Source organism: Scyliorhinus torazame, chromosome 3 (assembly GCF_047496885.1).
Source record: "Scyliorhinus torazame isolate Kashiwa2021f chromosome 3, sScyTor2.1, whole genome shotgun sequence".
Taxonomy (NCBI): Eukaryota; Metazoa; Chordata; class Chondrichthyes; order Carcharhiniformes; family Scyliorhinidae; genus Scyliorhinus; species Scyliorhinus torazame.
The window spans coordinates 42,179,883-42,195,427 of NC_092709.1; the positions used below are offsets into that span (position 1 = coordinate 42,179,883).

At 50.4% G+C, this 15,545-nt stretch overlaps 1 protein-coding gene across 1 annotated transcript in view; it reads left to right on the plus strand.

Moving 5' to 3' along the window:
• The window catches only part of slc7a11 (solute carrier family 7 member 11), a 258,680-nt gene that overhangs the window by 140,363 nt on the left and 102,772 nt on the right, over nt 1–15,545 (plus strand). Inside the window, exons 5-6 of the mRNA XM_072495573.1 lie at nt 1,134–1,233; nt 1,451–1,495. Coding sequence (XP_072351674.1) covers nt 1,134–1,233; nt 1,451–1,495 — 145 coding nt within the window. The remainder of the gene's footprint in view (nt 1–1,133; nt 1,234–1,450; nt 1,496–15,545) is intronic.

The following is a 15,545-nucleotide window of genomic DNA, read 5'->3' on the forward strand; positions in this document are numbered from 1 at the left end:
CACGTTTGTATAATGGATAGATAGAATTGTAAAGTAGGATGCAAAACCTGTATCAAAACTTGGTTATTTCACACTTCTCTTTCTCCCTTTGTTACGCCACACCTGAGGCACTCTGGACAGTTCTGTTCTCCATGTTATAAAGAGCAGGTCTACTATCTTTTTTTCAATAAATTTAGGGTACCCAATTATTTGTTTTCTAATTAAGGGGCAATTTAGCGTGGCCAATCCACCAACCCTGCGCATCTTTGGGTTGTGGGGGTGAAACTCGCGCAGACACGGGGAGAATGTGCAAACTCCACACGGACAGTGACCCAGGGCCGGGATTCGAACCCGGGTCCTCAGCTATCTTTTTTTTGGGTCATTTGGCCACTTACTTGCGCTGTGAGGCTGCAGGCCCTCTATGTCCTACCTCCTCTGTTTGGAAAGCATCCCCATCATGCTGCTGTCTGCTTTTTAGGATTGTACTCCAGAGTCAATTTCCCACTGCCGACATCCCTCAGTGCCATTAATTTGACGTCAGGTTCATCTCTGGCCCAATTAGGTGATCTGCATTCGAAGACAGCGTTGCCTGAGCAACATGGATGTGGCCCAGCTGGGAGACCCGGGGATGATCAGGGTGGCGGTTTCCCAATGCCAGGTTGAAAATCCAGCCTAAGTCACAAAGTCCAGACAGATACTTCAGTGCAGCCCTCCCTCAGCATCTTTTGGATGAAGCTTTAAACCCAGGAATCTAAGGTGCACGCAAAACTTTTCACAGCACCTTTTTGACGAAGAGCAGAGGAGCTATTCCTGGAGTGCTGACAATTATTTGTCTCTCAATCCACGCTACCAAACTAAATTATCCAGTCATTATCACACTGGTGTTTGTGGAAGTTTGGCTGCCCCAGTTTCCTACATTACAACTATGACTGTACTTCAAGAGGACCTCATTGGTTGTAAAGTGCTTTGTCACATCCTAAGGTCCTGAAAGGTGCTGCGTAAATGCAAGCCTTTCTTTTAAATCACTTTGAAGAATGCATGGCATCACCAATATGAATGGTTGTGTACTTGGTTAATCAGATTACTTGCTTGTATCAGTCCTTCGAATTATCTATTATGATATTTCTTTATTTTCTGCCTTTCACATTCTGCAGGAGAAACACAACATTTCAGTCAACCATTTAAAGCAAAAGAATTTAACCTCATGGGAATTCCTCTCGCATTTTATTCCGGAATGTATGCATATGCAGGATGGTAAGATGACTGTCGATCAGATGATAAAGACTTGAAAGAACGGGATAAAGAGAAAATAGTCTTTGCAAAAAAACCTTCTGGGTACACCAAAGATAAACTCCAGCAATTATGTTCACAGTTACTTTCCCAGCAGAAATTGTGCTGGAGATTTTGTTTAAAGCTGCTGAAAACACGATTCATGAGATTGTCCTCTAACTATACATTATTATTTTATCAGGTTTTACATGAATTTTGTCACAGAAGAAGTAGAAAATCCTGAAAAGTAAGTGTCTGAAATTAATTTTATCGCAAACAATGCTCCTCGGAAAAACTGTCGGAAACAGAATTCAGACAAATATTTTCCTTGCACTGGCATGAAAACTGGTGCATCACACAATGCCAGACACTCTTCGTCCCCTGTTAGAGATACACTGAAGGAGCTAAAGTGCATAACATATCAATATAGATGCTTCTGATACCATGGACGTGATTTTCCCACCATGTTGCGCGTGACTTTGATTCCGCCGTGCCAGGTACATCGTGGCAGAGGTCGAAAACAGGTTTCATGCCAGGCGCCGAGCCGATCGTGACTCACCCGAATCGCTATGCACGGCGTAATCTGGATCATGCCGCCTCTGGCAATGATCTAGATGATCATATTTAAATGAGCCATTAGACTCACCTAAATATGTGCAGCCGTTTAAGGCCACATCCTCCCGGCTCCCGGGAGTCACCAGCTGCACCGAAGAGGCCTCACTCGGATGCAGATTAGTACGGGTCTCCCCAAGTGGAGACCAGATGTAATTGTCATATCGGGGGCTCAGAGTCCATTGCAGACCACGGGTGATCAGGGAAATGGCTCTACCAACCTGCCACCCAGCCATGCTGCAAGTACCAGCCTGGCATGACCATGTGTCAGGTTGGCGGTGCCAGGGGTTCAGAGGCAGTGTCTGGGTGACAGGTTGGCAGTACCAGGTTGGCACTGCCAAGGGGCAGGGCTTAAGGGGGCCATGCCTATGAAAGGGGGCCATGCCCATGAAAGGTGCATGAGGGGTATGAAGATGGGGGGTGAAGAGGGGGTTGAAGGGCCATCATGAACGCGAGGGAGTTAAGGGGGGTCCTGAAAATGGGGTGCTGAAAGGGAGCGCTAAAGTTCCGTGGGCTCTCAACGCCCCCATAGAGGGTGTGATCACTTTGGGGGGCGTGATGCCCCGCTGTCCACAGGAAAGGATGTGTCTGGGGCAGGGTCACCCTCATGCCTGGGTATTGGGAGGAGGTGAGGGGGTTCATGCTAACTTTTAGTGGAGGGTGGAAGTTGCCTCACAGGGTTCGAGGGTTGGGGATTTTGCCCATGTCTGCGGGGTCATATTGTCTGTGGGTAGGGGGTTGTGGGGACTCTCAACCTCATTTTGAATCTGATCTTGGGCAGACGATGGGACAGGAGATGGGACTCAGGCAGGGGATGGGCAGGAGATGGCAGCATGACGTGTGCGCCAGAGCCAATTCGCTCGGGACGCTATGATCACCTCCAGGTTCACCAGCTTGGTGGGGGGGGGGGGCGGGAACAGGCCAGGGGCACGGACAGCGCATCCCACCACCATGCAACCCCCCCCCTCCACCCCCCGACAGCCCCTCGCCTACAATCGCCTCCGTGATACATACCTGCCGCACTACAGGGTGGGGGCCCTGGGTTGGCAGTAACAGCGGGTCTGGTCCATGGGATGGAGGATGAGCTCTGCGATGTGCTCTGATGCTCCGCATCGTTTGACAATGTCTGACTTCTGCCCACAGTAGCACTTTGCACCGTCCACCTGGGTGATCCTGAATGTGAGCTGGCCATTCCATCATACGTTGCCCTCGATTCCCAGAGGTGATGGTGGGGACTGTCGGTGGTAGGGGGAGTGGGGTAGGGGGCAGGGGGGCGGGGGAGCCCATCCCAGCCCAGCCCAACCCACCCGCAACACTTTGCAGTTTTCCCCTCCTACACCCCCTCGCCAGCCCAGCACCGCCGCACACCCATCTAACAGAGCACTGAGGCAGGTTGTAACAATGTGAACAGGTGTTTAATGTGACAACATATATGCAGAGTCGTGCCCTAGCCCCAATAACTAAACTGTGCCCTGCACCCATGCAACTGGTGTCTAACTTTCTGGCCTTAAGGTGGACCCCCAGATGGTACATCAAGGGTGGAGGTGGCCTGCTGTGTCTCCTGCCCTGTAACAAGTGTCCCCATTGGTGATTGCCTTCTGGGGCGACTGGGACTGGCTGCCGCTCGTGTGACCTGGTGGCGTGGTGCTGCACTGTTCTGCCCGCTGCACACCAGATGTGCAGGGGCAAGAGGGGGGGGGAGGCCGAGCATCTCCCCTGCAGGAGGCACCAGCAAGGGCCCCATCACCGCCTCCTCCCTCAGGGTGCCCAATGGCCCCCAGGCTATTACATGGGATGGGGGTGTGAGCGGAGCTGACCTCTGAGGCTCCTCCTCCATCTGGCGCTGCCTGTCCTGGAGGCCCGCTCTGGTCTCGACCAGGGTCTGCATGCTGCCAGCCATGGAGCAGAGGGAGTGCACCATCGCCATTTGGGACTACGCCACATCACGCATTGACTTCGCCACCACGTTCTGGGCCTGTGTCACATTAGCCATCTCCCTCTGAGACTGGGCCACCTCCCTCTGTGTCTGCACCATGTCGGCCAGCGCCTGGGCAATGCCACCGACATTTAAGCCATGCCTGCTGTGACTGGCCCATGCTCAGAAGCGCCGCTGCAATTTCCAGCTGGCTCTGGGACATGGTTGCCTATGCGGCGGCAACCCTGTCCTGGGCCTCAGCCAATGCCTGCACATAATGCCCAGGCCTTGGACATGCTGATCCATAACCGCAACCGTATCCACCACATTAATCAATGCCTCCACTGCAGACGCCACCCGTGCGGTGTTGTCCTGTGTAGCAGGCATGGTCTGCACCACCTCCTGCTCCTGCATGCGGCTGGACTCCTCCACCTGCGCCTGCAGATGCAGGATGCTTGCCGACAAACCCTCATGTAGTTCCTGGCTCTGTGACTGCATCTCCACGATCGATGGGACTGTCCGTTCCAGAAGCCCAAAACCCGCCTGGATGGCAGCTAATTCCTGGGGTCAGCACGCCCTCCGACCATCCGCCCCTTCAGGGGTTTTTACCTCCCCTGATGTACCGGAGCAGCTGTGTGTTGCGCACCAGAAAATGTCTCAGGGGCCTCTTCACTAAAGTGCCCGACCGAGGTGAGTGTCTCTGGGATGGTGGAGGGTGTTGGAGGCAGCTGTGACGGGAAATCAGTGCCCTCCTTGGACTTGAGCTCCGGGGTGTCTTGGGTCTCTGGTCCATGGCTCACGTCTGTACTTCTCTCTTCGTCACTGCTTGGCACCCGGGGCTCCGGCTATGGCACTGGCTGGGGGCGGGGGACACCAGGTGGACCCGCCCCATCACCAGCAAGTCTTGCAATACAAACGACAAGATGCATGATTAGACTGCAGGCCGGGAGGGTGGTGAGGTGATGGTGATGTGGGGGTGGGGTGATGCTAAGGGTGGTGTGGGGGTGAGGGTGATGTGGGGGTGAGGATAGTGTGGGGGTGAGGATAGTGTGGGGGTGGTGTTGGGGGGGGGGTGAGGATTGATGCATGTGTCACAGTGAACCGCAACGAAGCAGGGTCTCACTTCCTCACCCACTGCCAACCTCCAACCCGGCGACCTCCCTTTCCTCCAGGCCGCCAATCACATCCAGGGTCCTCTGCTCTGCCACGGTCAGGGGCCGCAGGTTCAGCGGTCCCCCTGTAGTTTTCCCCCGCTCTCATCGGTTATGGTGGCCTTCCCCCTGTGGGGGCAGGGAAACAGAACATGACAGTGTTAGACAGTCCAACACATGTAGCCCAGGGGTGGGTAGCTGGTGGCCTCAGTGGCCAGGGCACCGACCCATGGCAGCCGGTATCGGTGCCTGCATGTGGGGTATGGTGGGGGTTCGGCTGCCCCCTGGTAGGCAGAGTTGGGGTTGGGTTACGGGTATGTGGGACGTGGGTTACTGCCACGGGCACAGCGTTGCCTACTCACACTGGCTGCCCCTCAGAAGGTCATGCAGTTTTTTTCTGGCACTGCTGGCCGGTCTAGACAGTGTTGCTCACGGCGTTCACTGCCTCTGCCACCTGCACCCAGGCACGGCGAACGGTGGTGGCTGGCAGCCTCCTTCCCAGGCCGGGGTACAGGGTCAAATGCCTCTCCTCCATCCCGTCCAGGAGGGTCCCCAGCTTGGCATTGCTGAATCTTGAGGACGCTCTCCTTGCTGCCATCATGTTGGCTGGGATGGTGAGTGTGGGGAGTGAAGTGTGTATATGCGGCTGCAGCTTGTTAGCCTCCTAAGTGTCAATCACGGTGTATCCAGCACCATTTTTCATTGGAATCGATTGTATTCCACATGCTGTCGGTGCTAGCTGCTTAACAGTCGCTGAATCGGTCCAGGTGCGGTGCCTGTTTTGCTGTTGTGGAACTCCATGAATTCTGCACCGGCGTCAACACTAAGCCTCAGGAAGAGAGAATCCAGCCCTTGATTTTTCTTGATGTTTTTACTTCTTGACTAAAACCCCTCAAACCACATCTTATTTGTGTGTTAAGTTTAGTATATATTAAATTTGACACTGACATGCTTATATGTGCCAATGCAAGAATTGTGCAGAATTAGCTTAGGCCCCAAATGGCTGGTGCACCAGCAGGCTGATTGAGAAGCCGTAGGCCCAACACTCCTTTGAAATCAGCTCGGCCTCGTCTGAATAATTCCAGTGAACTTCGGACACCAGCCAGACTTTCAGGTGGCCCACCATTTTCCGCTTGACCAATTCGGGCAGGCGTGATGCTGGCTGTCGGTGGAAGTGAGCAGCAAGGGGTGGGGGGAGTGGGGGGAGTGGGGGTTTAGCGGAGAAGGCGCAGTTGAGGGTCATGATGAGGAGAACACAGGTCAGCAGCAGTCCACAATAGTGAAACTCTGGGCTTTACATTACAGTAAACAAACATATTTTATATTGGCAGCCTTTCGCAGTCGCTCTGAGGACTGCTGATACGGAGTTGGAGACACTGAATGAAGCATGTGAGTGTAAAAGGTGCTCCGTTGAAACAGGTCTTAGGTCCTCATTTGCACAGGCCATGGGTCTAATTCAGCTTGAAAGTTGTATTTGGAAATATTTGAATATTGTCTGAGCTGCTATCGTATCTGATGTAGTTCAGGTGATTTCCGGGCACAGGCCATAGCCCCTATCACGTGGACTTTTTAGCACCTGTTACACACCTGTGAATTGGAACAGAAGGAGGTCAACTTTTGCACCTCATTTTATGCCAACAACAACAACCCCCCCCCCCCCCCCCCCCCCCCCCCCACGGTTGTTTTAGTTGAGGCTGCTTCGGTAGCTTAAATTACCAACGCAGCACATTCCTGAAAATGAAATGCAGTGGCTGAGGGTGTCCATAATTCTTAAGAGTTTTCTCTGAATGACTCAGATCTGTTTAATTATGGTAAGTGGAATTAAGCCAGTGGCTGCGCTGTTTCTAAGGTCTCTGGTTCACCATTACGTTTACTGTGCTGCATTTAAATGACTTTTCCAGTATTATTATTCTGTACTGACGAATCTCTTGTACCAGTGTGTAAAATGCATCTCAACTCAATGTCTTGTTTTTGCTGAGATTTCTATGAAAGGTATCCCATAGCGCCTAGCTAGTTTAATGTTTAAGTTCGCAATAGGATATCAGGGGCAAGAGACTGTGTAATTTATAGTGTAAATCAGCCACCATTCCAAGAAACACTAGAACATTTAGGTAGGTTGATAAAGTTGTTAACTGACTAGATTTATCGTGGAAGCAATGTCAAGCTTTGTCTCTGGATTGTGAATGCAAGTTCAGTATCGGTGAAACGTTCCGGTGCTAAACAAACTGCAAATACACCCTAAACCTATTAACTGAAATGTCCTTGAGCAATAAAAATCTAGCTCCTCATGGCTCAAGTCAATGGTTCAACACTAGGAGGTATTAAATCTTCTATCGATAGGGTGGGCACTGTAATTAAGGAAATGCAGTCATTTACATGGGGGATGTACTTCCATGTTGATAATGAGGTACATTATTGGACCATGGTCAGGAATACATTACTCTGAGTCTAACTCATGCTGTTCCTGCATTTGTGACTACTTTGTGCTTACGCTGAGCAAAGAACAATTGGAAAGCTGGTCAGTTCCTCAGCAGTGATATTCTTGATCATTGCTCAACATGAAAACATTTCTGGGGGTGGGGGGGGGGAAAGAAACAGTAGTTTATTCATCATGTGATAACATCAGAAGATAGGATTTAAAAAATAACCAGCGAATCCACCTCAACCTGATGATTTAAATGCATGTTACTGCTCTCAGGACTCAACATTGAGTTCAACAATTTATGCTGTGACCTTTGTCCTCCACAGACGCCGGAGTGTGGCGACTGGAGGATTTTCACAGTAACTTCATTGCAGTGTTAATGTAAGCCTACTTGTGACAATAATAAAGATTATTATTATTATTATTATTAATAAACTACAGGCGCAAAAGCATTGCAGAGCAGTTGGAGTTGTAAAAGATGATGAGGCTTGACAGTATTTTTTTTAAAATTAGCATTATTTTTGCAAATATGCATTTTGCATTGCCCAAAGTGAGTTCATCTCGATCACTGATGATTAATTTTCCATATTTTGTATATTTCAGAACAATAATCTTTAATTTTGTATATCTATTATTTTGTTCATTTGGGTTCCAACTACTCATACCCAGAATTATCAAAATAATTATTCAACAAATTACTAACGAAAACAAGGTGCTGTAACTTGGAGGTTAATATGCAGCCTGGAGAAAGTACCGACATGACAAATTGCAACAGCAGCTTCAGCAGTTGATCATTTTGACCCCAACATTCCTGCCACAGAACACACCCTTATGCTGCTTTCCTTAACTGTAGACAGACTACTTTAGGCCGGGAATTTCCACTCCTGTTCACGATGGGCAGTTTCGGTGAGGGAAGCAGAAATTATCACGAGGATTGCAAAGTTGTCCGTTACGTCAGCATGAAAGCTTAACACATTCTCTCTCCCTGGTTAAATACTTATCTTTTAGAGATTTCCTCCCTCCTGGCAATTTGTGTTTGTTGTAATTTGACAATCTCTGACGTATCAGGTGGAATTAACTAATCAAACTGTGTTTGTAGCTTCCTCTTAAACAACAGCATTTCTGGTGAACTTTGCATCATAGCACGTACAGTGTTTGCATAAGATACTAGAAATTTGTTTACTCTTCTTGATAATGTCACCTGGTCCTTCGATGTTTTGATCTAGAATGCTTTTAATGATTGCACAAAACATTCAACCAATCCATTTGTTGCTGGATGATATGGAGCTGACTTGTGTGGTGTATACCATTCCCATTCAAGTAGTCCTCAAACTTCTTAGAAGTAAACTGCATAGCATCATCACTGACGATCTTCTCCGGTGTTTTGAGTCTTGCAAATACTTCGTCTAGTTTCTCAATGGTCTGCTCAGTTGTCGTTAACTTCATTATCGGAATTCCTGGCTATTTTAGCTCATCGGAACAAGGAGCCATAGAAAGGACGCAATTAGTGGGAATTTATTTACAGAGATGAATGCTGTGTTCAAGTGCTCAACACCCGTGCCTGAAGTGTTGGGTACTCTGATACACAGACGAACCAACACGGTTGCGTATGGTACAATGCAGTTTTATTGAACTATAAACATAGTTCTATAAACTATAAACCATAAACATCTGGTATTCAGCACGACATTGCCGCTTTAAATGTGCAGCTCCACAGTTGCCACACGTCGTGACATCATGACATTCATTGCGCCACTGCGCATGCGCAGTTCGGTCTTGCGTCAGGTGCGCCTGCGCATCACGTCCCTCAGTGTTGCCGTAGGTTTTGGCACGCACAAGCGCGGGAGGCACCGAAAAGCGCGCAAAATGGCCAACGTCGTCCGGGCTGCGGGCCAGGATGAACTCGATCGCCTGCACCCGTTCAGCCTCGTGGGGCACCTGGCTTGCCGATCCGGACGCGTAGGACCCCCGCCGCACCGATTCGGTCGCCTGAAATTGTGCATAGCGGCTAGTCGCGTTTTCGTGCAGGACACAGGCTTCGATTGCGGAGGCTAAGGTGAGGCCTTTTATTTTTAAAAGCTGCTGGCGTAGGGTGCCCGAGCCGACCCCAAAAACGATCTGGTCCCGAATCATGGAGTCTGAGGTGGTGTCGTAACCGCAGGACTGCGCGAGGATGCGGAGATGGGTAAGGGTTGACTGAAAGAGCTCATCCTTACCTTGCAGGCGCTGCTGGAAGACATATCTCTCGAAGCTCTCGCTGACCTCGACGGTGAAGTGTTGGTCGAGCTTGAGAAGGACCGTCTCGTATTTGGATTTGTCCTCGCCTTCTGCGAACACCAGGGAGTTGTAGATATGGATGGCGTGCTGCCCTGCGGTGGTGAGGAGGATGGCGATCTTTCTGGTGTCCGAGGCGCTCCCTCTTTCGTTGGCTTCCAGAAAGAGCTGGAAGCGCTGCTTGAATAGTTTCCAATTTATGCCGCGGTTCCTAGCGACTTGCAACGGCTGCGGTGTGTTGACGGTGTCCATCGCGCAGGATGGCAGATTTGTGGGTAGGTGTAAATTCACTCCTGGTGTCATGAAGTGTTGGGTACTCTGACACACAGACGAACCAACACGGTTGCGAATGGTACAACACAGTTGTATTTCAATGAACTATAAACATAGTAAACTCTGGTATTCAGCACATGGTGAACCTCTGAGTGGCTGGCAATGTGGTCTGTGCCCTGAGCTCTCTCCTGCTCGAGTGCCCAGGAAGTGTCGTTTTCCCTGCTTTGTACTGTGTATGCTCTTGTCCGTGATTGGCTGTCGTGTTGTGTGTGTTGATTGGTCCGTTGATCTGTCCATCATGTGTGTATGTATGTGCTGTGATGTTCACCTGAATATCATGACAGTGCCCATGCTGCGCAATTAGAGCTTCTTCATGTTTCTAATGTTGCCGCTGCATTTTGGTGCATCCCCAACTTCCAGAGCGGAGGTGGAGGCAACTTGCTCTCTGCCATGCCCAGTTGTCTGTGATGACCTTGACCGGCCTCTGGAGGGCCGGGGCATGGCAGACACCAGCCAGCTTTCGAGGTCCTGCTGTGAGGCAGTGCCATTGCACTTGCCTGTGGAGCTGGAGCTGGAGCTGAAGCGATAACAATAAGTGGGGATTCAGGTGGGCGTAACACTCCCGGAGTCACCTGGGTGAGTGGCCCTGGAGTGCAGAACAGCTGATTCTGGGCCCCTCACTTAGTCCTTAGGATAGAGAGGCAGCTGGAGTGAGCTCAAGAAAACCCGCCATCCTCTGGTGTTGGGGCTGATGGATCCAAGTGAGTGCCTGCAGCATGGAGTGCATGGCCTGCACTGCTGCAGGACAAATCTCATGCACCAAGATCTCCACGGTGACTGCCACACTAGCTGTGTTGCATTGGTTGCATGGAAGTGTCAACGTAATCACTTCAGGCATAAGGCAGATGGACCCCTCCATGCACCCTCTCAAGTAGTGCACCAGACATCCCTTCCTGATTTTCCCGAGTTTACCTTGAGAGCTCCAGCAACTGAGGTGTGTCTGAGTCCAGAGGCTCATCATCTGACTGGTACTCAGCAGATTCCTGGCTTCCAGCAATCCTCCGATTGCCGTCAATCTGGAATGCCCCTACCTCTGCCTGCTGTAAATAAGAAAGTGTGATATTCTCATCAGATTGTAACCCTGGGGCTACTCAAGAACTAGGTCCCACCGAGGTGCCTGTGTCTGCGCTGGAGAAGGGTGTGAGCGAGCATTATAACGGTTGTGCTATTTCTGGGTCCATGAATCCCTCCTCTGTGCTGCTGCCGGGGATGGAGTCGAGGACCTGGCTGCTGGACTCCCTCGGCTACTTCCCAGATGTGCCTGAACAATAAAGTAGAGTTCATTAGTGTATGGCAGGGGCCTGAGAAACAGGAGACATCACTCACAGTATTGTTGTCTGATGGATTTTGCAGTGCTGGATCCTCACCTGGTTTATTGTCGCCGACCTCACTGTCAGCACAGAGCAGTTGACATCCTCCTCGGCCAACTGAATGGCTCGAAATCTGTGAGGACCTTGAGTTCTGGCATCCTTCCATCCGTCTGGGATCTCTCCTTCTTGTTGTGAGCCAGCTTGGCCTGGAAGATGGAGAGAGTCTAAGCAGAATGTGTGCCAGGGCAGATGCTAAAACAAGCAAGGTGATGAGGACATAACCAACAGCGGAGGTGAAGATGTGTGTGGAAGAGGAAGTGGCGATGTCTCTTGAACTGGCAGTGAGTGAGATCCCTGTGGATGCGATGGGTCTGTGTGAGTTGGGAGTGATGAGAAGATGACCTACCCTGTCAGAACCGGTGATCATTCATCCTCTTCCTCCACTGGATGACTATCCTCTTCTGCAGGGTGGTGGAGCTGACCACCACTGCCACCACCTCGCATGTCGGTTTCATCACCTTGCTGGCTGGGTTTCTTCCTGTGTGCGGGTAGGTGATTTAATGCCCATCCTTTATAGTATCGCAGAATCTCTCCAGGAAGATGTCCCGGTGACCTGCAAAATGAGGCTTCTGTGTTTTGGGGTGTCCCTTAAATGTGTTGCAATAATGATTGCAGCATTGAGCTAATCAGCGGGGGAGAGGGGGGAGCAGGAGAATCAGATGCCGTCCCGCTCACCTTATGGCATGGAACCCATGCTTGAAACTTTTCGGCACTAAATACCGCACCATAAGGAGTGAAAAGCCGTCATTGCTGCCGACGAGCCCGACGCCATTTTTCCCGCTCACCAACGGCCTTTCCCAATTTCCAAGAAAATCTCAGCCTTACTTATGTTTATCCATTTGAGGCCTTACTGAGGATGTCTGGGATTTAGCTACCATGGCTCCCGGCAGTGGGAAGTCATTTCTCTGAACATGTCACTTGATGTAAATCAGAATGATCATGCAACATGTGAATTGAAGTGTGACACCTGAAATTAGTTGCCTTTGTGTAACCAGTGATTACCATTGTTCGAGACTACAATACAGCTTCAATGTCTGGTTCGATAGAGATTTACACACGGCAATCTAGATACTGAAAGGTGGTGCAATTATTCCTTCTTCATTCTGATTATTCATTTTACATGTTGATAAGGATCATTCAAGGGGCAGCACGGTGGTGCAGTGGTTAGTACTGGGACTACGGCGCTGAGAACCTGGTTTTGAATCCCGGCCCTGGGTCACTGTCCGAGTGGAATTTGCACATTCTCCCCGTGTCTGCGTGGGTTTCACCCCCACAGTCCAAAGATGTGCAGGTTAGGTGGATTGGCCATGCTAAATTACCCCTTAATTGGAGAAAACAAACAATAATTGGGTACTCTAAATTTATGGGGAAAAAAGAATCATTCAGGCTTTGATCCTCTCCATTGGGTGGTTCAAATCACTTAAAAAAGCAGAATGATGGTCGCTAAATCGCAGGGATTTGCGCTGGCGAAATCTCAGTCTGAGATCTTTCCCAGACCCACCGGTTATGTAACTTCCATAAATTTCAATATACTAACATATACTAACCGGACTTAACTCCATAACATCCGCTCATAACGTATCTTCCTTCCCAATCGGCGTGATGTCACGCTGGTGCAATTCACTACTGGTTTTCAAAAACGACAGCCAGTTGTGATGACCTCCCTGGGGACTCACAGGTAAGTACAGCCCCTGGTGGTGAGGGGCATGCTGAAACTTTATTTAAAAATAGTTCCCCGATCTCAGGATTCCTGGCCTTGCCGGTTTTTTAGGCTTAGCCCCTCTCGCTGACTGTCTGATTCTCACTTCCCCTTTTAAAATGTTGCTCAATATGGTGAGAAAAGGTGCAACACACTGTGCATTTTTGGGGAGATTCCGCCCAGTTGTGTTGAGAGGGAAACATTACGGGGTACATTTTCTGGTCCGGCAAGCCGCAGGAATCATCACAGGCGGAATGGAAAATTTGACAGACCGTTTTGAGATAAATTGACCACGGGCGTGAATTTTCGGCCTTGGGGTTGTCGTGATTGGCTAATCCCATCCTGCGTGTAAGTGACCGTTGAAATGATGGTCATCTCAACCCAATCCCTGAAGGAGCATGGGGCGAAATTCTCCCCCAACGGCGTGATGTCCGCCGACTGGCGCCAAAAACGGCGCCAATCAGACGGGCATCGCGCCGGCCCAAAGGTGCGGAATGCTCCGCATCTTTGGGGGCCGAGCCCCAACATTGAGGGGCTAGGCCGGCGCCGGAGGGATTTCCGCCCCGCCAGCTGGCGGAAATGGCGTTTGTTGCCCCGCCAGCTGGCGGAAATTACGTTTGTTGCCCCGCCAGCTGGCGCGGAAATGCGGCGCATGCACGGGAGCGTCAGTGGGCGCCGACAGTTTCCCGCGCATGCGCAGTGGGGAGAGTCTCTTCCGCCTCCCTCATGGTGGAGGCCGCGGCGGAGGCGGAAGGGAAAGAGTGCCCCCACGGCACAGGCCCGCCCGCGGATCGGTGGGCCCCGATCGTGGGCCAGGCCACCGTGGGGGCACCCCCTGGGGCCAGATCGCCCCGCCCCCCCCCCCCCCTCCCAGGACCCCGGAGCCCGCCCACGCCGCCTGGTCCCGCCGGTAAATACCAGCTTTGATTTACGCCGGCGGGACAGGCAATTTCTGGGCTGGACTTCGGCCCAACCGGGCCGGAGAATTGAGGGGGAGTCCCGCCAACCGGCGCGGCCCGATTCCCGCCCCCGCCCAATCTCCGGTACCGGAGACTTCGGCGGGGGCGGGATTTACGGCGGCCAACGGCCATTCTCCGACCCCGCGCCGGGTCGGAGAATGACGCCCATGAAAAGGTAGAAGGGAGAATTACAGGAAATGAGACCACTAGGTGCAAGCATAGTTCTGAAAACAAATAACAAACGACCCAACAGCTAACTGGCTTGATGGCTGTAGAAGTCAACGTGATTATTTTTTAAATATAAATTTAGAGTACCCAATTCTTTTTTTTTTCCAATTAAGGGGTAAGTTAGTGTGGCCAATCCACCTACCCTGCACATCTTTGGCATGAGACCCACACAGACTCGGGGAGAATGTGCAAACACCACAATGACAGTGACCCAGGGCCGGGATCGAACCCGGATCCTTGGCACCGTGATGCAGCAGTGCTAACCACCCCTAATGCGATGTTTGATGAGGAGTTTTGTAGAGAGGGTTTACACACTGGTTGGACAGCATCCTGATGGTCAGTGTTGCAACATGCTTACAAGTTGACACAACAAAGCTCTGGCTCTCCCTGCTCTTACGTCATTGCAGATGACCTTACATTAGATGGCACAGCTCTGCATCTACCCCTCTCTTGAACCAGACTCCAAGTAGATCGACCTCATGTCATTCAGGATAGATATAATGAGATCTGCTGATACAGTGATGTCATCTGGATGCCTTCTATATTGGTAAAGAAAGAAAGACATACATTTAAAAAGCAACTTCCGGAACCTCTGGCGGTCCCAAAGTGGTTGACAGCCAATTAAATACTCCTGAAGTGTGGTCACTGTTATGTTGGGCAGGATTTTTGAGGACATTACCAGTGCCTTAGACAATGGGGAACAAATGGATGTGGTATATCTGGATTTCCAGAAAGCCTTTGACAAGGTGCCACAGGTTGTTGCATAAGAAAAAGATGCATGACGTTAAGAGTAAAGTAGTAGCATGGTTAGAGGATTGGTTAATTATTAGGAAGCAAAGAGTGGGGATTAATGGGTGTTTCTCTGGTTGGCAATCAGTAGCTAGTGGTGTCCGTCAGGGATCAATTGTTCTCAATTTACATAGATGATTTGGAATTGGGGATCAAGTGCAATGTGTCGAAGTTTGCAGATGACACTAAGATAAGTGGTAAAGCAAAAAGTGCAGAGGATACTGGAAGTCTGCAGAGGGATTTGGATAGTTTAAGTGAATGGGCTAGGGTCTGGCAGATGGAATACAATGTTGACAGATATGAGGTTATCCATTTTGGTAGGAATAACAGAAAAAGGAATTATTATTTAAATGATAAAATATTAAAACATGCTGCTGTGCAGAGGGAGCTGGGTGTCCTCGTCCTCGTGTATGAGTCGCAAAAAGGTGCTTTACAGGCGCAACAGGTGATTATGTACAAAGAATAATATAGTCATATGATGCAGAAACAGAGGAGGCCATCAAACATGTACCAGCACGCTGTGAATGTGTGGTTACTTGTGCAGA